This window comes from Bubalus kerabau, chromosome 7 (genome assembly GCF_029407905.1).
Source record: "Bubalus kerabau isolate K-KA32 ecotype Philippines breed swamp buffalo chromosome 7, PCC_UOA_SB_1v2, whole genome shotgun sequence".
Classification (NCBI taxonomy): domain Eukaryota; kingdom Metazoa; phylum Chordata; class Mammalia; order Artiodactyla; family Bovidae; genus Bubalus; species Bubalus kerabau.
Window position 1 is genome coordinate 27,232,135 of NC_073630.1, and position 23,604 is coordinate 27,255,738.

Consider the following 23,604-nt stretch of genomic DNA (forward strand, 5'->3'; position numbering starts at 1 on the left):
TAATTTAGCTGATAGTAATGAACTTCAATATGAATTTTTATATTACTTCACTTAATCAAAAGGGGCAGTTTTAAATTCATTTCAGGATGTTAATAATAACTAAAGAATTAATTATTTATAAGACACTTAATAAAGTCAGCTTCTACTTGAGCTATTGTCATCTTATGGGATAGTTTCTGTGTAAGTATGTAACATCTTGCTTTATGTTAAGTTATAAAAGTCACCGCTGCAATTTTAAAATAGTTGTTATATTGTTGCATAAGATTCATGTTAAAATTACATTTCCAGAACTTACAGTGAAATGAGTTGGTTAAGACGTAAATTATTTATTAAAATCATCTCCTTTATTTCATTCACTTATACATATGCAATTTTAAAAAAATATGTGATTTAGAAATAAGCATGTTTTGGAATATGTACTTAAATGCCTAATCTGCACATTTCATGCTCAATAGATTTCATAAAGTATTAGTTAACCAGCAGCCCGATAAATAAATACTATAGGTATATTTATTTCTGAGCTAGTTCTTCTGAATTAGGTCTTTTCTGTTACCTGGGATGCTGTTAGACTTAATCCCTATAGAATTCATATTAGTTAATTTAAAAAGTGGGAGGGCTAGTTTTAAAAATTATCTTGGTACCAGGAAAACACTCACCTCAGGCATCCTTTTAGGCACCAAATGGTCGTATAAATCAAGACTACCTGGTATCAACATTAGGGCATGCTGATATGAAAAAAATTCTTGTTACAAACTAAATGTAGATAAACCACAACTTAGGGCAACTATCCAGTCATTGCTGTAGTAGCCCCAAAGTAGGGGTGAAAAACTTTTTAACACTGATCAGCCTCCACCAGATTAATTTGAGAAAGTACAGAACTCAAACTAACCTCCTAGCTCTGAATCAATCTTTTTTGATGTCTTTTTTTTTTTTTTCTACACAGAGATAAATAGATAAATCACTGGAAGTTGATTCTTCCTGTTTCTACTAGTTTCTCATGGTGGGGCCTTCGTGCCAGGCCATATCTCAGGAAGGCCTCTGCAGAGCACGTGGAGAACAGGTGTAACACTTCTGGGACAAGAACCTCCTTTGTAAACAGGAATCAGGCTCAGAATAAGGAGTTAATATGATCAAACTGAGTTTTGGTCACTGCCTCCTGCACAGTGTTACAAACCTCCATCCACAGTTCCTCATATACTCTGTCTGCCAGATCTAAACCCTTAAATCTAATTGTCACCTCCACTGTATAATCATACGGGACTTGATTTAGGTCACACCTAAATGGTCTAGGGGTTTTCCCTACTTCCTTCAATTTAAGCCTGAATTTTGCGATAAGGAGGTTCATGAAGTATGCCACAGACAGCTCCATGCAAATAGAAGGGGGAAAAGTGGAAGCAGTGACAGATTGTATTTTCTTGGGCTCCAAAATCACTGCGGATGGTGACTGTAGCCATGCAATTAAAAGATGCTTGCTCCTTGGAAGAAAAGCTATGACAAACCTAGACAGCATATTAAAAAGGAGAGACATCACTTTGTCAACAAAGGTCCATCTAGTCAAAAGTTACGGGTTTTCCAGTAGTCATCTACAGATGTGAGAGTTGGACCATAAAGAAAGCTGAGCGCTGAAGAATTGATGCTTTCAAATTGTGGTGCTGGAGGACTCTTGAGAATCCCTTGGACTGCTAGGAGATTAACTCAGTCAATCCTAAAGGAAATCAACCCTGAATATTCATTGGAAGGACTGATGCTCAAGCTGAAGCTCTAAAACTTTGGCCACCTGATACAAAGAGCCTACTCATCAGAAAACACCCTGATGCTGGGAAAGATTGATGGTAGGAGAAGGGGGCAACAGAGGATGGGATAGTTAGATAGCATCACTGACTCAATGGACATGAATTTGTCCAAATTCCAGCAGATAGTGGAGGACAGAGGAGCCTGGTGTGCTGCAGTCCATGGGGTCACAAAGAGTCAGACATGACTTAGAGGCTGAATAAAAACAAGTGTTCATACTGACCACTGCATTAGATGTTTTATCCTGTAATCTTGTATTGCTATACATAATTAATGATGGTGTGTGAGCACAGAGATTGCTTTTAATCCTTATTACATATTGAAATAAAAGATTCTCTTTTATTGGTTGTACATTAGTATGCAAATTACTCTTTGTGTCATTTGGGCTCAATCCAGTGATCATATTCCTCCCATGCCTTTCAGGTCCTTAATATTTACCTGATGTGAAATTCATGGAAATGAATGCATGGTACATGAGATTATTAATGATCTTAAAGATAATTTTAGAAAAGATATAATATCTGACAAGTAATAAATTATCAAGATTGTTTACCTCAGGCATAAAATTAAATTTTTTTTAAGATAGCAAACTGTCTGACCTATGACCGAACTGACTATATGACTTAACTGATCTCTGATCTAACTAAAGTGTATTTCTTCTCTTTTATGAATAATAGACCTAGAAACTAGCTAACTAACCTCTTTCCTTGTAGTCTCTCTCTTTGGCTTTCCACATGTTACTGGGAGGCTGATACAAGGACTTCTCCAGTTCTTCAAGCCTGGTGCCTAGCAAAGACATAGAAGGCAAAGGTTAAAGGCCAACTTTGACCTGGTATATCAAGGACTTGACTATTTATAGAAATACTGTAGAAGTGTTTTCTGGGTAATCCTGTCTTGGAGTTGAAGAGGTAACTTAATATATAGCAGGAGTTCCTGAGAACAGTGGTTCTTCCCTCAGTTTGGGGGAATGCAGATACTTAATTGTGTTTCTTTTCTTGGAAATCTTTACTGTTTTGTGAGTGAATATGGAAGGGGCAGTGAGAGAGGCATCTGCTAGGACTTAATACTAAGTGACACTTCTACATCATAAAGTTAACAGTGAGCTTAGTCAACATTTTTTTGTGCTTTATTTTCATATCCTATGCATAATATAGGAATCAAGATTGCCGGGAGAAATATCAATAACCTCAGATATGCAGATGACACCACCCTTATGGCAGAAAGTGAAGAGGAACTAAAAAGCCTCTTCATGAAAGTGAGAGTGGAGAGTGAAAAAGTTGGCTTAAAGCTCAACATTCAGAAAACGAAGATCATGGCATCCAGTCCCATCACTTCATGGGAAATAGATGGGGAAACAGTGGAAACAGTGTCAGACTTTATTTTTCTGGGCTCCAAAATCACTACAGATGGTGACTGCAGCCATGAAATTAAAAGACGCTTACTCCTTGGAAGGAAAGTTATGACCAACCTAGATAGCATATTCAAAAGCAGAGACATTACTTTGCCAATAAAGGTTCGTCTAGTCCAGGCTATGGTTTTTCCTGTGGTCATGTATGGATGTGAGAGTTGGACTGTGAAGAAGGCTGAGCACCGAAGAATTGATGCTTTTGAATTGTGGTGTTGGAGAGGACTCTTGAGAGTCCCTTGGACTGCAAGGAGATCCAACCAGTCCATTTTAAAGGAGATCAGCCCTGGGATTTCTTTGGAAGGAATGATGCTAAAGCTGAAACTCCAGTACTTTGGCCACCTCATGCGAAGAGTTGACTCATTGGAAAAGACTCTGATGCTGGGAGGGATTGGGGGCAAGAGGAGAAGGGGACGACAGAGGATGAGATGGCTGGATGGCATCACTGACTTGATGGACATGAGTCTGAGTGAACTCTGAGAGTTGGTGATGGACAGAGAGGCCTGGTGTGCTGCGATTCATGGGGTCACAAAGAGTCGGACACGACTGAGCTACTGATCTGATCTGATGCATAATATAACACAGGCCTGACCTAAATTTGTCCTGTAATAAGTGTTTAATGGGTCAAAATTGGTGTTTCTTACCTTCTCCATTTGTATGTTGTAGACAGAGAAATGTGTTAAGAATCAGGAAAGCAGAATTGTAATTTTGGATCTTTTACTAACTATGTGATTTGCACAGAATCATTTCACTGTTATTGTTTGGGTAATGATGTTTGGATTGGATGATCTTTAAATTTATCTTCATGATTTATAATCTACAGATAATATGCTGAGCATAGGATGGTCAAAATCAGTAACTTTCTGCTAAATATTATTAACTGGCTTTCAAAAAAATAAAAATGAGTGAAAAGAAAGCCATGTTTTATGATGTCTATTTCTAAATACTCCTGCCATGGCCAATTTTAAGCTACCAAGGTCACTGAATGTGGAACTGGGAAGAAATGGGCACAGTTAGCAGTTCCAAGCCACTAGGAAGAGTTCTAACAAACTATAAACCTGAAAACAGTAAATTAGCCTACCATAAAAGACTGAAGAGTATGCAAATAGAGTTGAGAAGGAATTAATAATGGTAAAAAAAAAAAAAGAGTTTCCAGCATTAATGAGAAAATTAATGCATGAACTGTCTCAATTTTTAGTACTTAAATGATCACACTATAACAGCTTTTTAAAAGATTGGTAGGCCGTGTAATGTTTTTCAAAAAGTCACAGCTACCTATTACGACAATAATAGTTTCAAAAGTTGACTCTCTCAGTGTGGCAAGAAGCCGTATTTAGAATCTGATCTAAGGCTTTACATGCATTTGCTATAGCTCTGAGATTAGTCTTAAGCCAAGGCAGGACAGTGTCTACGTCTCCATCACCCTGAGGATTAGTACGTGGTATCAAGGAACGCCGGCAATACTGTACCTGGGCACCTGGGCACTGCTTATTGGTCACCGTGAGCATTAGAACAGAGCGGTATTGAAATGCTGCAAACAATGAAAACTAAAAATGAGTCCTCTCAAAGGGAGGGGAAAAGATATCAAAGATCATCATTCCAAGAGGAGACAGTAGCCTGAAAGTCACTAGTACCAGCTACAAATATAACAGTCTATCTATAGAATATGGAATCTGCCAAGATCCAGGTTTAGTCTTCATGTGACAAGCACCTATCATAAGATATTAACAAGAAAATTACTCAGAGAAGATAAAAATACATGTAACTTAAAAAAAAAACATGGCAAACTTTTTAAATAGCTTATTTACAATGTGTACTAGTTGTATTAGAACTAGTACACAGTGAACACTCAAAAGGAAAAATCTATTATAATATCATTTTGCTTCCACTCTTTGGCTTAATGGATGATTAAGAAAAATGCATTATTTGGTTAAAAATAGGCATATGTAGAGCCAGCAAGTATACCAGTGAGATGACTATTATGACTTTGACAGAGTGGGTGTTTCACTCTGTGTCAAGGCAGCAACTTCCCTCCTTGTAGTGGATTTCACCAGATAAGACTACTGCCGGAGGTCCTCTTGAAAGACTATACCACACTTCTGCTATTAATTTCTAAAGAAGTATTTTTTGGTAACTATTTGGAGGAAGAAACAAAGGAGTCAAACAAATATCTGGTACTATGTTTTCCAGAAGTGAAAAGTGAAAGTGAAGTCACTCAGTCATGTCCGACTCTTTGCCACCCCATGGACTATAGCTTACCAAGTTCCTCCATCTATGGGATTTTCCAGGCAAGAATACTGGAGTGGGCTGCCACTGCCTTCTCTAGAGGATCTTCCCGACCCAGGGATCGAACCCAGGTCTCCCACATTGTAGGCAGAGGCTTTACCATCTGAGCCACTACGGAAGTCCAGAAGTTTGATAAATTCATTGCTCTCACTTATTATTTTTTGGCTGTGCTGGGTCTCTGTTGCCATGTGAGCTCTTCCATGGCTGCTGTGAGCCAGAGCACCGTCTAGTTGTGGAATGCAGGCTTCTCACTGTGGTGGCTTCTCTTGTTGCAGAGAACGGGTTCTAGGGCGCGAGGGCTTCAGGAGTTGCAGCTCCTGAGCTCTAGAGCACAGGTTCAGTAGCTGTGGAGCACACACTTCCCTGCAGCATCTAGGATCTTCCCAGATCAGGGATCAAACCTGTGTCTCTTGCATTGGCAGGCAGATTCTTTACCACTGAGCCACCAGGGAAGGTCCATTATTCTCCTTTTTAAACAGTCAGATAAACACATGCCCTAAAGCCTGTCCTAGTCTGGGGACTTAATCCAGCCTTTCCATTGAATGTCTCCATCTGTTTATAACAGATGTCTTCCCTCAAAATAACAGGCCATGACCATCTTCCCTATAGTTTCCCAGATTTGGCTGAAAGCCATTTCTAATCACTTCACGGAGCAAAGAGTTCTCTGAAACTGTCACTTTGTAAAGGAGTCTTAGTACCAACTCCTTACCCGAAGACCCAAGGCCTCTATCCTATGAACTTCAGCTCCTAGGGCCTATATTGATATCTGATATCCCAGCTCCTCTTCATAGCTGACATCAGAAATTTGTTTTATTCTTTCAGTCTTGGTTAAGTATGAGATATTTTTATTAACATTTCTAAATTTAGCATTTCTATGTTTTGGAAAGTGGATGCAACTAGCTTAGTGTATCCTGTTGTATAGAATTTTAGAGTTGGGTAAAATATTAGAGATCCTATCTTTACTCCATGAATTGAATTTTCAATTTATTTATATATCATCAGGTACCAGATGAGTTTGGCACTTGAAAAAAATTACCCGGATTTCTTATATTCATATCAAATCTCTAAGCTAGAGATTCAATTCTACATACAGCAAGTATCGCCAGTGTACTGGGCTGCTGAAGATAACAAAAGGTATACATTTATAGACTCTGACTTTAAAGGGAGCTCATATTTTAAAAATAAAGGTTCCAAATGTGAACAGATAATTGCAAAATGATGTAATAAGTCTATTACTAGAAGTATGAATGGAATGCTTTGATAGACTTGAGGCTCAATGCAGCACACAGAAGTCAGAGAAAACGAGACCATGCTACTGGTGCTAGATTATGAAGAATCTGTAAATGTATGTGTGCGTGTGTGTGTCTATGGAGCTGGTGGTGGTAATAAGGACATTCCAGGCAGAGGGACGTGAGTCTGAGTGAACTCCAGGAGTTGGTGATGGACAGGGAGGCCTGGCGTGCTGTGATTCATGGGGTTGCAAAGTGTCGGACATGACTGAGCGACTGAACTGAACTGAACTGAACTGAGGCAGAGGGAAGAGACTGCTGATGCCAAAATAAACACTGCTGATAGTGACTGTGTAGGAGTCAAAAATATATTAAAAAGGACCTCTACAAGTCATGGGTTATATAGGGTTTAATTCAACAAACAGTTGTGGGGTCAACTTTGTTGAAACCATCTGCCATCGAAAAACATACCCTGTATGTAGATATGGCAGGGATTGTATGCTTGCTTATTTTACTGTTGAGAATATTAAATATTATTCATAATTTGAATGTTTTAAAAAAACTTCCAAGTTTTTCAAAATAAGCCTAAATGTATCATTTTAAGAAAGAACAAATGCAAAGTTGTAACGGAGGCTGGCCACTATTATGTTCTCACACAGCCACCCTCACAACTCAGGTCTTCACCCTCTCTCACTACCTACCACCCTATTCAGTTCACATCTCTGCTCCTCCATCTTTCTCTGCTTTTTCAGGAATGCAAAGTTAAGACTCAGAAGCACTTCTCCCAAACAATCATCAGTGCTACACTGATCACGCAGTCAAATAAGTCATCAAAGGCTGAAGGAATGGATAGGATGACTTATTTTCCTAACCAGGGTAGATGATGGTAAATGATGTTAGAGGAATCATGGTAAAATTTTCTTTTCTCATTAATTCTCACATTTTTCTTTGTATATTCTAAGGAGATCACAGAATGATACAACCATTGATTATGTCAGTGTCTTGCAAGGAGTAGTATTTTATTTGGTGAATGACTGAATATAATTTAATTGAGCAAAAAAACCCAACACAGCTGCTGGGAGAACTTGACATCTACGTGCAAGAATGAAGTTGGCTACTTATCTCACTCCATACATAAAAATCAAATTAAAGATCTTGGGAGGGGGTCAATGGGGAATGCCTGCTTATGGGTAGAGGATTTCTTCTTTGGGTTTTGAAAATGTTCTGAAATCAACCATGATTATTGCACAGGTTTGTGAATCTACTAAAAAACGTGAATTATACATTCTAAAAGGGTGAATTTTAAGGTATATAAATTATATCTGAATAAAAAATATAGATGACAAAAAACCCCAAAATAAACTGCAGTGATAAAACCATAGTCTGGAAAGTTGGACTGAGGTTCTTATTGACATATTCTACTTACGTAGTCCTAATACTGAAAAGAGGAATACAAGTTAAAGATAAAAAAGAACATGTTTTAGTTAAAACAAAATTGAAAATAGTCAAAAAGACATACTATATTTTAATAATTCTAATATGCATATTTTTTCACATTTCTGAAATGGAAATGAATCTTATAATTGATAGGGTGTCACAGTTTATTTGGCTGTATTTTTCTTTCTTCATGGTGCATAAAATTGTGATATATCTTAGATTCAATGAAATGTCTGATTTTTAGGATTATGTGGCAGAGGCTGCCAGCTGTCCTTCAATGTGTTCTCCTCTTCCTAAACAGTAATAAAAACTTTAACTGGGTAAATGACTGCCCAGTCAAAACTATATTTCATGTTTTCTTGATAGCTAATTGTGGCCACATGCCTAAGTTCTGGCTAATAGTATGTATGCAGAAGGAACGTGTGCAACTTCTGGTTTGTGCCCTTAAAGAGAAGGAACATGCCCTCCCTTCTCTTCTTCCTATTTTTACCTTCTCTTCTTTTTCCTCCTCCCTCCTCTGAGATTCCCTTCCTTCCAAACTGCGGATGTGATAGTGGGAGTTGAACAGCCACCTTGATCTATGAGATAGAAACCCAGTGTTGAGGGTGGTAGATCAATGAAAAAAGACACCTGAGTTCTTAATAACTATGAATTCAATACACTAGCCCTACATTGGCTCTGTAGGGTGTTACATGAGAGAAAAATAAAGTTCTATTTTGTCTAAGTCACTTTTATTTTTAGTGTCTCAGCTACAGAAGGGGAACAATATTCTATATAATATGAATAGTTTCTGACTGTCATTTTTTTAGAACTGTTATTACTTTCTCCAATGGGCTAAATAATGCTCCCTCTAAACACACACACACACACGTGTCTGGGCCAAAAATGAGTTACCAAATGTAACATGTACTTATAAGGAATGTATGGTGAATAGCTTTTCACTTTTCTTTATCATGGGAGAATGATTTCAGCCCACATTCAGTCTATATTTCTAAAGAATACCGCTGTTAGGACTGTCTGTTCAGTGTTGTGGGAAGACAGCCTTTCCAGTGCAACAAGATTTCTTGATAATGCTAAACCTGCCTCGTCAGTTGAATTCTTCTGGCTTTGTGTTGATGTGGTAAAAATACATGGTTGGATTTCACCATTAAGAAAATTCTTTCAGCAATACATGTACAGTCAAGTTTGATTCCTGGATAGCTGAACATTTGGGTCATGCATTTTAAAAAATAAATGTCTCATGACAAAACTTTATGAAGACATAACAATCTGGAAGTCTGGCTCTGTCAGAGTGGCAAGGGTGTGGACAGTGTGCTGTGGGGGGTGAGGCTACTCTGTCCTTTTAACAGCGATGCTCTTGTTCTTCATATTTGAGGAGAAGGAACGGTGAGGAGGCCTGTGGGCTTGATTTTATTAATGCCACCATCTAGAATACAGATTCTTGGATATTTCATCTTCACAAGATGAGCTGCAAACTGAAAAAAAAAAAAAGGACAAATTTATAAAGGATGCACAAAATTGATATCTGTCTAATCCCATTTTTTTCTCAAGCTGCCCCACTCCAGTACTCTTGCCTGGAGAATCCCATGGACGGAGGAGCCTGGTGGGCTGCAGTTCATGGGGTCGCGAAGAGTTGGACACGACTGAGCAACTTCACTTTCACTTTTCACTTTCATGCATTGGAGAAGGAAATGGCAACCCACTCCAGTGTTCTTGCCTGGAGAATCCCAGGGACGGGGGAGCCTGGTGGGCTGCCGTCTATGGGGTCGCACAGAGTCGGCCACGACTGAAGTGACTTAGCAGCAGCAGCAGCAGCAGACAAAACAATGGTGATATCACTGCTGTCACTGTTCTATCAACAAATCATTAATTTAGTTTTTAATATAAATTAAATCCCTCTTTCAAATGTATTCATGCTATGGTATAAATGTGTCTCTTTAGTTCTCTTTTAAACTTGTTTGAATAGGCAGTAAATATACATGGTAAACAGTTCTAACAATATAAAAGGGTAATAAGCAGTGAGACCTAAACTCCTCTTACATTTCTTCTTAGTCCCCCACCCCCAGAAATCATTAACATTCCTATTTTTCCTATATCCTTCCAGTGATTGTCAAAACGTTCTCATCTATATTTTGAACAATTTTTATAGTATTTTCAACATATTAGTTATTGCAATTATGTGCACAATATCCCAGAGAGGGCCAATGTTGTTTAGTTGCTAAGTCATGTCTGACTCTTCTGTGACCCTATGGACTACAGCCCTCCAGGCTCTCTGTCCATGGGATTTCCCAGGCAAGAATACTGGAGTGCATTGCAATTCCTTTCTCCAGGGGATCTTCCTGGATGAGGGACAGAACCCATGTCTCCTTAACTGGCAGGTGGATTCTTTACTGCTGAGCTACCAGGGAAGGGAGGGCCCATGAACTGGTTCTAACATGTTTTTGGAACAACTGCAATGAACAGTTTGAGACTATAAACTTGGAATAAATAGGAAGGACTGCTCTAAGAAGTCTTCTAGATGCCTAACAAAGCAGGGCTTTGAAAAATTATCAAGACATACACACTCCCTGGCTTGCCCATGTCTACGTATCCAGGATCGTTGATTGTCTTTCTCTACTCCTTGTACTTGAGTTGTGGACTGTAATCAGTCCCCTGATAGGGATCACTTTAGGACTCAAGAGTCTTTTTTGTTGTACACTGTTTGTTGGAAACAGGCTCCAGCTCCCACCAACTCCTGGGTTTTAGTTTCTCCTCAAAACAAACCCCCTCCCACCTGTCTAATTTCTACTTATTTCCCTACTCAGGCAATTCCCTGTCTAGGAGCCAAGTTTGCATTAGGAGACCCTCTTCTCAGCCCCCAGGTTTTTTGTGCAAGACTTTATCTTTGGCTTACATCAATGTAAATTGCCTATTTAAGAGTCTGCTTCTCTAGCAAACTGTAAACTCCTCTAGGACATTGACAGTGTTGTTTATGTTTATTTATTTTTTTTGGCCACACTGTATGGCATGTAGAATCTTAGTTCCCTGACTAGGGATCGAACCTGTGCCCTCTGCCATGGAAGCGCAGAGTCTTAACCATTGGACTGCCTGGGAAGTTCCCCGTGTATTTTTTTTTTTTAATTTTTAAATTTTATTTTATTTTTTAACTTTACAATATTGTATTGGTTTTGCCAAATATCAACATGAATCTGCCACAGGTATACACGTGTTCCCCATCCCGAACCCTCTTCCCTCCTCCCTCCTCGTACCATCCCTCTGGGTCGTCCCAGTGCACCAGCCCCAAGCATCCAGTATCGTGCATCGAACCTGGACTGGCTAGTCGCCAGTCCCCGTATATTTTTATCTCTAATGCCCTGGACATGGCAGGGACTCAATATACGCCTATTGATCTGAACTAAACTATGATACAGGACAAATAACTGAGGGAAAAAGAGTGAAGTAGAGAAGGTTTTCTTGGGCTCTCTGGCATTCTCTCTCTATATGTGGTGTCCTGTTCCTCCTCCTTGGGTGTTTGTGTCCTCACGTTCTTCTCAATTACTTTATTATAAGCTGATCTCAGATCCTTCAAGAAAAATGACTAATACTTGCTCACAATGTTATTGTCTCTTGGGAGTATTTGAAGCTTATCTGAAGCTTAATATTGGTGGAATCTCAAGCCAGCAGTCTTGACTTTATGGTTCAAGACAATCAGCTGAGTGGTTTGGTCAGGGTAACTTCAAGGCCTCACTCAGAGATTCTGCTAATAAGCAATAGATTCGGGGCTCAGAAATGTGTTTTTGTTGTTGTTGTTGTTATTTTTAAACAAATACCATTAGATCATTCTAAAGCAGGTCTGTGGACAATATTTTCAAAAATACTATCTTAAGCCCAAACGATAAAGGTATTGGTAAGTAGGTAAAACAGATGTTGCTGGATTTGGATCTTAGCAATTTTCAGAACAACTCACAGAAATGGACCTCAGTATTGCTGACCCCACTTATCTTTTCCATTTCTGTAGAGCCATAAGAGATTCAAAGGCTATGTACCTTTCAAACCCTAAACTCTTCCAGAGCCACTGAGGGTCTCCTTAATAGTAGTTAAGTATTTAAGTAGTTGAAGAGAAACAGTGCCCCTTGATCCAAAAGGTATCATGTGAGCTAGAGTGCAAAGAGAGCTGATATTCATCCTGTTCTTCCTGCTTATTTATCCTTGAACCCCAGTCCTTCAGAACAGAGGCACCAGACTCATCTGCCCTGAGTCGTTGCAGGCAGCAAGCCCCTGGTACTATATGATTACTGAAACACCTTGGCTTCATTCTCCCACATACAGTGATACAATTACCATTTAGGTCGAAATTCTAAAATAAACATACCATTACTCAAAAGGTCTTGTGGATAAGCAGTCTTAGCGTTCAGTACTTTCAAAACACTGTAGAAGTCAGAAAATGAGTAAGACAGGACTTACTGTACATTTAACTAATCTCTCTGAAACTCTGCTGTAGAGCTGGAAAGCCCCCACTGTTATTTTAAGAGGAGGGACATAACAAGTTGGTTACTATTGAGCTGGAAAATGGTAAAGGCGAAGCAAGCAGAACTGAGCATTTTATAACAGACTGCTGCAATGTGGGAGGTCTAAGAAGAAAAGCAGAAATGGAGCAACAAGGAGATGGCACACGTATAGGTGCCTTGAAAAGAGGCAAGCCTGTGCTTAAGAAAAAGAGCAAGTGTTGAGTTTTCAGGTTAAGATTATGAGTTCTGCTCCCCCAATCCTCTGCTTATTGTTCCAATGATCCATGTAACATACTGGGCCCTAACAGTGAAGCCATGACAGCATCTTTCCACTTCTGTGATAGAAACAGCTCTTCTCCATCTATTCATTCGTTCCTTCATTTATGTATCAATCAAACATTTCACTGAACACCCATGAAGTACCAGGCACTGTTGCAGTTTTTGCAGCACTTACAGTGGAGGAGACAGTAACAATATTCAGCAGTATTGCTATTATACAAGCAGAAGTTCAAGGTACTTCTGTATTCAACAGAGGTTTGGAGGGGGAGCTGTTGCCCTCTCCCCACTCCTCTTTCATTAGTGATACCTGGAGGGAATGAGAACCCAGGTGTGATGGCCACAGGCGTTGAGGCTATGGCTGGACAGGTTAGGGAGGAAAGAAAGGGCTATGAATTAATTCACTGACAGCCACGTCACTTATGGAGAAGACACATGGTGGAACAGAGGAGAACCAGGCGTACAGAGTTCAGGTTTCATCCATCTTCTGCTCTCTGTCCGGCACTGGCTTCGGTGTGAAGGGCCTGGTGTAGACTGCAACTGAAACTCTGGGAGACGCCTGACTTCAAGCAGAAATCACAAACCTAGACTTACTGAACAATATCCTTGGTAGAAGTGGCAATATATCATATTGGACCAGTGCTATGAAGCCATCAGAATCATCTAGGTGCTTTTAGTAAACAGTGATACCCAGGCTCACTCTAGATCAGTAAGAAGTAGAGTTTCTCGGGATGAAGCTCCAGTATCCTTTTTGTTTTATTCACCTAGAATCCAATGTGATTTTATTGTGTAACCAGATTGATGACAGCTTTATTAGATAATGAGATTCATTTGCTGTTCATGTTTGTTTGGGACCTCAAACTAATCCTTGTAAGTACAGTCCAGTGTGGAGAGCAAGTCACTTTGTACTAAAAGAGGCTGCCATGTTGTGGGGCTGGAATTTGCGAGACCAAGTCTTGTGTGGAGACAATGGGGCTCCTCAAACTTGCACAATCAGTGTAGATCTTGGAAAAGACCCTGAGGCTGGGAAAGACTGAGGGCAGGAGAACAGGGCGACAGAGGATGAGACAGTTGGACGGCATCACTGACTCAAGGGACGTGAGTCTGAGCAAACTCCAGGAGATAGTGAAGGACAGGGAAGCCTGGCGTGCTGCAGTCCATGAAGTCACATAGAGTCGGACATAACTTAGTGACTGAACAACAATAAGAAGAAGACAACATCATACGTGGAGATGGCAGAATGTAGTATTTTCTGGGATAGAATTTTGGGAATTACGAGAGCAGTGGCAGCTGCATTTCTTGTGGGATGTACTCCCGTGTGGAGAGGCAAAGCTCTTGCATTTTTATCATTCTTCTGGTTAGTGGGATCTGGCAGCGGTATTCGTTTCTAGGGTAGGCACACTTCAAATCAGCCCAGTCTGAAAATGGCAGGCTCTTGTGCATGCCACTCATCTTGTTTTCTCTCTTTATCTTGCATCTTAGCTTGCAATAAGAGGCTGGCGTGTTTGTCCAAGGAAATCAAGTTCTACTGTAGGAGGAGAGTGAGTGGAGAAGAGGGATTTTTGATCTGCCACAGAGTAGTGCAGGTTAACCAAGGCCAAGAAATCACAGCTGAGAACAGGTAAAAGGTGTGAGGGGACTAGAGCAGGATCATGTTGTTTCTCACTGAGTATCCCAGGAAACTCTGTAGTAGAACGTATAATAGCAGCAGGAATTTAAGAAAACTGGGCTTCTACGAGATTCTGCAAGGAGCGCATTGCAGATAATTAAGTTCCTTGATGTGAAAGTCTGGCCTTGTGAGCTTTAAGTTCATAGCGGGGACTTGATAATGGTCATCAATTGACCAACTTTCTGGTGAAAGTCAAACTGAGAAATCTAATATGAACAAAATATAGGTGATTTCTCCATCTAGAGAATAGGGTTGCCTTGGGTCAAATATAACTCAAGGTCTTTTCCTGACCCTTGAGATTTCTGGTCACTAATAAATGTCCTGATCATTTTAATTGTATAACTCAGTGATCCCAATTAGAAACATAAGAGTTGTGACAAGTATTAGTAGGAAAGAGGTAGAAATACTGTATGATTTCACTTACATGTGGAATTAAAAACAGGCAAGCTCACAGAAGCAGAGGTAGAACGGTGGTTGCCAGGAGTGAGGTGATCAGCGGGAGGAGATGGGCAGATGTTGGTCAAAGGGTACAAAGTTTCAGCTGTGCAAGATGAATAAATTCTGGAGATCTAATGTACATCATAGTGACTACAGTTACTATATACAGCAAGTATAACAGTACTGCATGGTATACTTGAAATTTGCTACGAAAGAAAATGGTAACTATGTGAAGTGATAGATATGTTAATTAGCTTGATTTTGGTGATCACTTAATAAAGTATATATATCAAAACATCAAGTTGTACATGTTTAATATATACAATTCTTCTGTGTCAATTATACCTTATTAACACTGAAACAAAAAAGAGGGCTATATAAGGTGTGAAACCAGTTTTCACAGTATTAACATCTAATAACAATTAGGCAGTGGCTACTTTACTTTCTTATTTCACTCACAGAAACAAAATCAGCAGGAGGGCAAAACCAAGAAGGTGAACACAAGGTCAGTAATCATCTTACACCCTTATCAAAGGTACCTGTGACAAATAAGGAGCAGGACAGGTACTTCCAGGGTATTAGTCTAGCATGTTATATACTGAAATATGGTTAATTATGCTTTAAGGAAAAAAATGAGAATTTACAAAAACAGATATTATATGGTCTAAGATTTCTGGTCCATGTTTTTTTTAGAGATAACTATCCTAATGGTGTTTGGGATATTCAGAATCCATGCTATGGTATATATTAGTCTTCTATTCTTGGAATTAATCCTTGGGGATTAAGAAATGTGATAGTATAAACATTTCATATTAAAAACCATTTTAAATTGCTTTGTTTTATGTAAGAAGACATATAAATAATCGTAGTGCACTAACTCAACGTGTTTTCTTATTTTACTTTTCTGGTGCCAGTGTTTTCTATCTCCATTTCATCTCTTCCCATTCTCTTTCTCTTTACCTTTTCATTAAGAAAAATATCTAAAAATATGAAAATAGACATACATGAGTATAATCAGCCTGTAGGTATCCAACACCCAGCTTGAACAATTATAACTCATAGACAATTTATTTCATTTATTCCTCCTACTCAAGCCTCTCAACCACAATTATCATCTTGATATAAATTCCATATATCATTTAGCACATAAATATGTATCTCTGAAATAAAATGACTTAAAAAATATAACCATAGGATGACTATCACATATAATATATTAACAATAATCCCTAATATAATTAAATATTCAGTAAGTGTTCAAATTTCTAATTACTTCATATATGTTATCTACTCATCCATCTCTCCCAACATACTGTATGCTCCATAAAAGTAAGGACTTTGTCCCAGAACAGTGTCTAGTCCATAGCATTTTCTCTAATATCTGCTGAATAACAGATCCATTTATTCAACAATTATTTTCTGAATACCTACTATGTGTCAGGTATTATGCTAAGTACTGGTTAAGCTGCCTGACTGCCAATGAAGGAAGTAGAAAGGACTTTTGGGCAAGCAGCAAGGAAATTGGTTCTGGTAAGAGTTAAACGTTATTTTCTTTTATCCTTTACTGATAGGGTATTCTTTCAAATTTTGCATAAGTTGAAAGAGGTAAGGTGATTTTTTAAAATGTCTTTAAAAGTTATTAATATAAAAAACATTTATACAAAACAGTAATTATGATGAAGTTTATATAGAAATAATAAACTTTTGCGATAATTTTTATGTAGAATCCAAAGAGTAGTCAGATGAAAGACAACGTCCTCTGTCATTTCCACTGTTAAGGAACCAAAGCAGATGCATGAATACGAAGACGATACAGTGAAAGTTTCATTTCTACCCTTGGCCTCCATTCTTAGTCCTTTTTCTCTCAATGGGTTTGGTCATTTTTAATGGTATGTGGGCCACTCAAGGGGTATATGAAAAGAAAGATATGTTAATATTTTCATGTACAATGATAAATTTCTCTTCTTTGTCTCTTCTGTTTTACTGTCATATGTGATTCTAACAAAATCCCAGAGGAATAAAGGAAAGGAAAATAATTTTAATGTTTTAAAGTATACACTTTGAATAGAAATGACAAGAAAAATACATTATTTCCCAAAGTCACAATATACGTCAGCACAACAGAAGTCAAGGCAACTTCTGCTCCATTGTTGGCTTTGTTTACAGCTCAATATCAGATTTTTTTTTTCTCTCACATGTCCAAATGATATTTTCCCTCTCTTCCTTTTCCATTTTCTTTTGATTTTTGTTTCCCTTGTTGATCATATGGATCACAGCCTTGTCTAACTCAATGAAACTATGAGCCATGCTGTGTAGGGACACCCAAGATGGATGAGTCATGGTGGAGAGTTCTGACAAAATGTGGTCCATTGGAGAAAAGAATGGCAAACCACTTCAGCATTCTTACCATGAGAACACCATGAATGGTATGAAAAGGCAAAAAGATATGACATTTAAAGATGAACTCCCCAGGTAGGTAGGTGCCCAATATGCTACTGGACAAGAGTGGAGAAACAGCTCCAGAAAGACTGAAGAGGCTAAGCCAAAGCAGAAACAACACCCAGTTGTGGATGTGTCTTCTGATGAAAGTTAAGTCCAATGTTTGTAAAGAACAATACTGCATAGGAACCTGGAATGTTAGGTCCACGAATCGAGGTAAATTAGAAGTGGTCAAACAGGAGATAGCAAGAGTGAACATTGACATTTTAGGAATCAATGAACTAAAGTGGACTATAATCAGTAAATTTAATTCAGATAACCATTATTATATCTACTACTGTAGGCAAGAATCCCTTAGAAGAAATGGAATAGTCCTCATAGTCAACAGAAGAGTCAGAAATGCAGTACTTGGGTACAATCTAAAAATGACAGAATGATCTCTGTTCATTTCAAAGGCAAACCATTCAATATCACAGTATTCCAAGTCTATGCCCCAACCACTAATGCTGAAGAAGCTGAAGTCAAAGAGCTCTATGAAGAAATAAAAGACCTTCTAGAACTAATATGAAAAAAAGATGTCCTTTTCATCATAGGGGACTGAAATATAAAAGTATGAAGTCAAGAGATACATGGAGTAACAGGCAAGTTTGGTCTTGGAGTACAAAATGAAGCAGGGCAAAGGTTAACAGTTTTGCCAAGAGAATGCACTGGTCATAGCAAACACCCTCTTCCAACAACACAAGAGAAGACTCTACACATGGACATCACCAGATGGTCGATACTGAGATCAGAATGATTATATTCTTTGCAGCCGAAGATGGAGAAGCTCTAAACAGTCAGCAAAAACAAGACCAGGAGCTGACTGTGGCTCAGATCATGAACTCCTTACTGCCAAATTCAGACTTAAATTGAAGAAAGTAGGGAAAACCACTAGACCATTCAGGTATGACCTAAATCAAATCCCTTACAATTTACAGTGGAAGTGAGAAATAGATTCAAGGGATTAGATCTGATAGAGTGCCTGAAGAACTATGGACAGAAGTTTGTAACATTGTATAGGAGGTGGTAATCAAAACCATCCCCAAGAAAAAGAAATGCAAAAAGCCAAAATGGTTGTCTGGGGAGGCCTTATAAATAGCTGAAAAAGAAGAGAAACAAAAGGCAAGGGAACAGGAAAAATTTAACCATCTGAATGAAGCGTTCCAAAGAATAGCAAGGAGAGATAAGAACGCCTTCCTCAGTGATCAACGCAAAAAAATAGAGGAAAACAATAGAATGGGAAAGACTAGATATCTCTTCAAGAAAATTAGAGATACCAAGGGAACACTTCATGCAAAGATGGCACAATAAAGGACAGAAATGGTATGGACGTAACAGAAGCAGAAGAGGTTAAGAAGATGTGGCAAGAATACACAAAATATCTATACAAAAAAGATTTTAATGACCCAGATAACCATGATGGTATGATCACTCATCTAGAGCCAGACATCCTGGAATGTGAAGTCAAGTGGGCCTTAGGAAGCACCTCTGTGAACAAAGCTAGTGGAAGTGATGGAATTCCAGTTGAGCTATTTCAAATCCTAAAAGATGATGCTATGAAAGTGCTGCATTCAATATGCCAGCAAATTTGGAAAATGCAGCAGTGGCCACAGGACTGGAAAAGGTCAACTTTCATTCCAATCCCAAAGAAAGGCAATGCCAAAGAATGTTCATACTACCACACAACTGCACTCATCTCCCATGCTAGGAAAGTAACGCTCAAAATTCTCCAAGCCAGGCTTCAACAGTACATGAACTTTGAACTTCCAGATGTTCAAGCTGGATTTAGAAAAGACAGAGGAACCAGAGATTAAATTGCCAATATCCATTGTATAATAGAAAAAGCAAGAGAGTTCCAGAAAATATCTGCTTCTGCTTTATTGACTATGCCAAAGCCTTTGACTGTGTGGATCACAAAAACTGGATAATTCTTAAAGAGATGGGAAGGAATACCAGACCAGCTTACCTGCCTCCTGAGAAATGTGTATGGAGGTCAAGAAGCAACAGTTAGAACTGGACATGGAACAACAGACTGGTTCCAAATAGGAAAAGGAGTATGTCAAGGCTGTATATTGTCACCCTGCTTATTTAACTTATAAGCAGAGTATATCATGCGAAATGCCAGGATGGATGAAGCATAAGCTGGAATCCAGATTGCCAGGAGAAGCATCAATAACCTCAGATATGCAGATGACACCACCCTTATGGCATAAAGCAAAGAAGAACTAAAGAGCCTCTCGATGAAAGTGAAAGAGGTGAGTGAAAAAGCTGGCTTAAAAGTCAACATTCAAAAAACGAAGATCATGACAACCAGTCCCATGACTTCATGGCAAATAGATGGGGAAACAATGAAACAGTGAGAGACTTTATTTTGGGGGGCTCCAAAATCACTGCAGATGGTGACTGCAGTCATGAAATTAAAGGACATTTGCTCCTTGGAAGAAAAGCTATGGCTAACCTAGACAGCATATTTAAAAGGAGAGACATTACTCTGCTGACAAAGGTCTCTCTAGTTAAAGCAATGTTTTTTCCAGTAGTCATGTATGGATGTGAGAGTTGGACCATAAAGAAAGCTGAGTGCCGAAGGACTGATGCTTTTGAACTGTGGTGTTGGAGAAGACTCTTGAGTATCCCTTGGACTGCAAGGAAAGCAAAACAGTCAATCCTAAAAGAAATTAATCCTGAATATATACATTGGAAGGACTGATGCTGAAACTGAAGCTCCAATACTTTGGCTATCTGATGTGAAGATGTGACTCATTTGAAAAGACCCTGATGCTGGGAGAGACTGAAGGCAGGAGGAGAAGGGGATGACAGAGGATGAGATGGTTGGATGGCATCACTGACTCAATGGATATAAGTGTGAGTAAGCTCCGAGAGTTGGTGAAGGACAGGGAAGCCTGGTGTGCTGTAGTTCATGGAGTCTCAAAGAGTCGGACTTGACTGATCGACTAAAAAACAATAAATCCAATCACTTGCACTAAAGCAAATTTTTCTTATATATAAGATATTAATATTTTGTAATAGAGACAATGATTTTTACAATTTCTTGACACAAATACAAGTTGTATCTTTTAATGGTTTTTGACAATCTCCTTTCAGGCTATCAGCTGGACTTTGTCTCCTCTCCTAAAATAATACATTTATAATGGCGCAGTGGTAATGAATCTGCCTGCAATGCAGGGGAATGTGGGTTTGATCCTAGGGTTAGGAAGATCCCCTGGAGAAGGAAATGGCAACTTTTGCCTGGGAAATTCCATGGATAGAGGAGCCTGGCAGGCTACAGTCCACAGAGTTGCAAACAGTTGGGCACGACTGAGTGAGTGAGCACACACAAAGAAAAGTCCTACATCTTTTTGTTTTGTATTATAGAATATTAAGTGTTTATAACTGGAAGGATTCTATACATACCCATGTAGTTTTCACTCTCCTTTGAATTCCAGTCTGAACATCTAAATACTTGACTGACATTTTTTTAAACTGGTATCCCATGAGCACTTCAAACTCAGGATATCCCAACATCATTATATTCCTTCCAAACCTACTTTATTGTCTCTTGCTTATCTGTTAAAGGTATCAGCAATCTCCCCAAAATCAAACCTGAAAACTTTAAGGTGATATTTTACTTAAAAAAATCAAAACTTCCTTTGGCTCCATATTCGATTAGGCACAAAACTGTGCTAGTTCTGTGATTTATCTTTGATCCATTCCCTCTTTTCCATTCCACAGCTCATACTTCATTTTAGACCCCAATTACTCTTGAATTAGTCCCTCAGTGGTTCTTGCATTTTTAGTTCTTCTTGTTCCATTTTACCCAGTACCCTGCTGCTGCTGCTGCTACTGCTACTAAGTCACTTCAGTCATGTCCAACTCTGTGCAACCCCATAGATGGCAGCCCACCAGGCTCCCCCAGCCCTGGGATTCTCCAGGCAAGAACACTGGAGTGGGTTGCCATTTCCTTCTCCAATGCATGAAAGTGAAAAGTGAAAGTGAAGTCACTCAGTCGTGTCCGACTCTTCGCGACCCCATGGACTGCAGCCCACCAGGCTCCTCCGTCCATGGGATTCTCCAGGCAAGAGTACTGGAGTGGGGTGCCATTGCCTTCCCTGCAGTACCCTGCTACCTACATGGTAACATTATGGAGGACCTTTAGGAAATCCCCAGTAACTGTTGTATAGAGATATGTTCCTTCATAGGGCTAGTGCCCTTCAGCAAGATCGGTGGATTTCTTATAAGGAATAGCTTGCTTATTTATAGTCAGTAAGGGCAATCTGTAGTACCTAAAAGTTCTTATTCAAAGTTTCATTTTGGTAATATTAAGTCTAAAGTTTCTTTGAATTTTGAGAATGACAAAAGAAATTCATTTTAGACTTATACTTGCTTATTCTTTAGGTTAAAGGTTAATGAGAAGGTTGTCCTTTAGTATCTTAAATAAGGTAAAAGAAGATAGTGACAGGATGTTACCAGATGCCTTGAGTCACATAGTAATAGCAGGGGGGCCATTTCCTGAAATCTCTTGAAAGTTGCAGAGCTTTGGCTGTCAGTCTCAGAGAAACGCCTCTGTTGTCTTTTCTGAACAGCCATTTGAGCTTTGCTGACACCGGGGGCTTAGAAACTATTTAGACAGTGGGAGACTGCAAGCTTAAGGCAGAAGGTCAACTAAAGGTAGAATCTGGATAGAATCTGGCACTGAAATAGACTGGGAATATAGGAAGAGTGAAATTCTTTAACTGGTCTCTAGTTCTTGGTGTTTTAAAATTTCAATTTCTTTGGGAGCATGGGCAAAAGAGAGGGGAGACACTTAAAAATAACTTTCCAAATGATTTTCTAAACTACAGCTGAGAATGTTACTTTCCTTCTTTAAAATCTTTAATAGCTTCCCACTGCTAAAATGTAAACTCCCTAGCATAGCATTGAAGGCCTTCTATAACCAAATACCCCACCTATCTTTCCAGCCTTATCTGTAGTTAAAATGCTCTTCAGAGAAGCCCTGTGCTTTCTAATCAGCCTGTGTTATTTCCTTTGCCTGGAATGTTCCTGCCTGACTACGCCCTCCTTTCAACACTTTACCTTACTGAAATCCTACTGATAATTCAAGATCTAGGTCTATTATCACCTTCCCCATGAAACTTGAGGAATCCTTCACTTAACTTGAAGAAATTCCTTCCTTCTCACTGATTTTCTACAACTTTAACTATAAATCTCATAGCACATTGCATATTCCACTTTTGAGTTTTAATCAGTTGTACATGTGTTTTATCTTTTTAATTAGATTTTTTCACTTCATACATGTCTTATCTTAATTAGATTGCAAGTTTTATAAGGCCAAAGCCTGCCTTTCTCATTTCTGCTTCCTCATAATAGTTTCCATCCTGTAGATACTCAATGTTTGTTGTCTTAAACTAAACTTGTAGTTGATATTAGCATTTTTTCTATCGTCTTTTTACCAATTTCTATAAGTGCACGGTCTATTGCAAACTATTATTTTTAAGATGTTCATTCTTAACTTAGTCACTAATTTAACCATCAAATATGAATTGAGTGCTTGCTACCCGAAGGGCACTAGGCTAGGGGCTGCGGGTGTGACCATGAATACAATGTAATCCCTGTCCTCAGTGAGCCTGGAGTTCAGGAGGAGATGCAGGTAAGTGGACAGGTGGCTACGATGCCCTTTGATAAATGCTATACAGAACCATTATTTAAGGTTGTACAAATTGTGCCTGACATGAGTGAACATGGAAAAGAGGTAAGTGAAGCATGAAATGTAGCCCCATCCTCTCCAATCCAAGTTTTGTGGCCTTACATGGTGCTGTGTTCCTAAATGAACACATTTATCTAATGCACACAGGAATTCTGTATGTGGTCTCAATGCCACTGTAAGAGTAAGTAAAATATTTTCTATGAGCACTTGAAAAAGCTACTTAGTTCCACACTTGAGGAATTAAGAATGAATTCCATAAAGAAATGCTATATGAATAGCTTTTCAAGACAAAAGGGTGAACAGAAATAAGAATGCTTCAAATAGAGAGAAGTACAAAGAGACAGTTAGTATATAAGGAACTATGAGTAGTTTAATTATGTCTGGACTCTAAGAGCAATGAGAGTGAG

The 23,604-nt window shown here is 38.9% G+C and overlaps 1 protein-coding gene across 4 annotated transcripts in view; it reads right to left on the reverse strand.

Annotated features, from left to right (window-relative positions):
• Positions 1-8,211: 8,211 nt before the first annotated feature.
• The window catches only part of TBCK (TBC1 domain containing kinase), a 207,396-nt gene continuing 192,003 nt past the window's right edge, over positions 8,212-23,604 (reverse strand). For all 4 annotated transcript variants that reach the window (XM_055587900.1, XM_055587898.1, XM_055587901.1 and 1 more), the window contains one exon: positions 8,212-9,623. In XM_055587900.1, the coding sequence (XP_055443875.1) occupies positions 9,513-9,623 (111 nt within the window). In that variant the 3' untranslated portion in view covers positions 8,212-9,512. The remainder of the gene's footprint in view (positions 9,624-23,604) is intronic.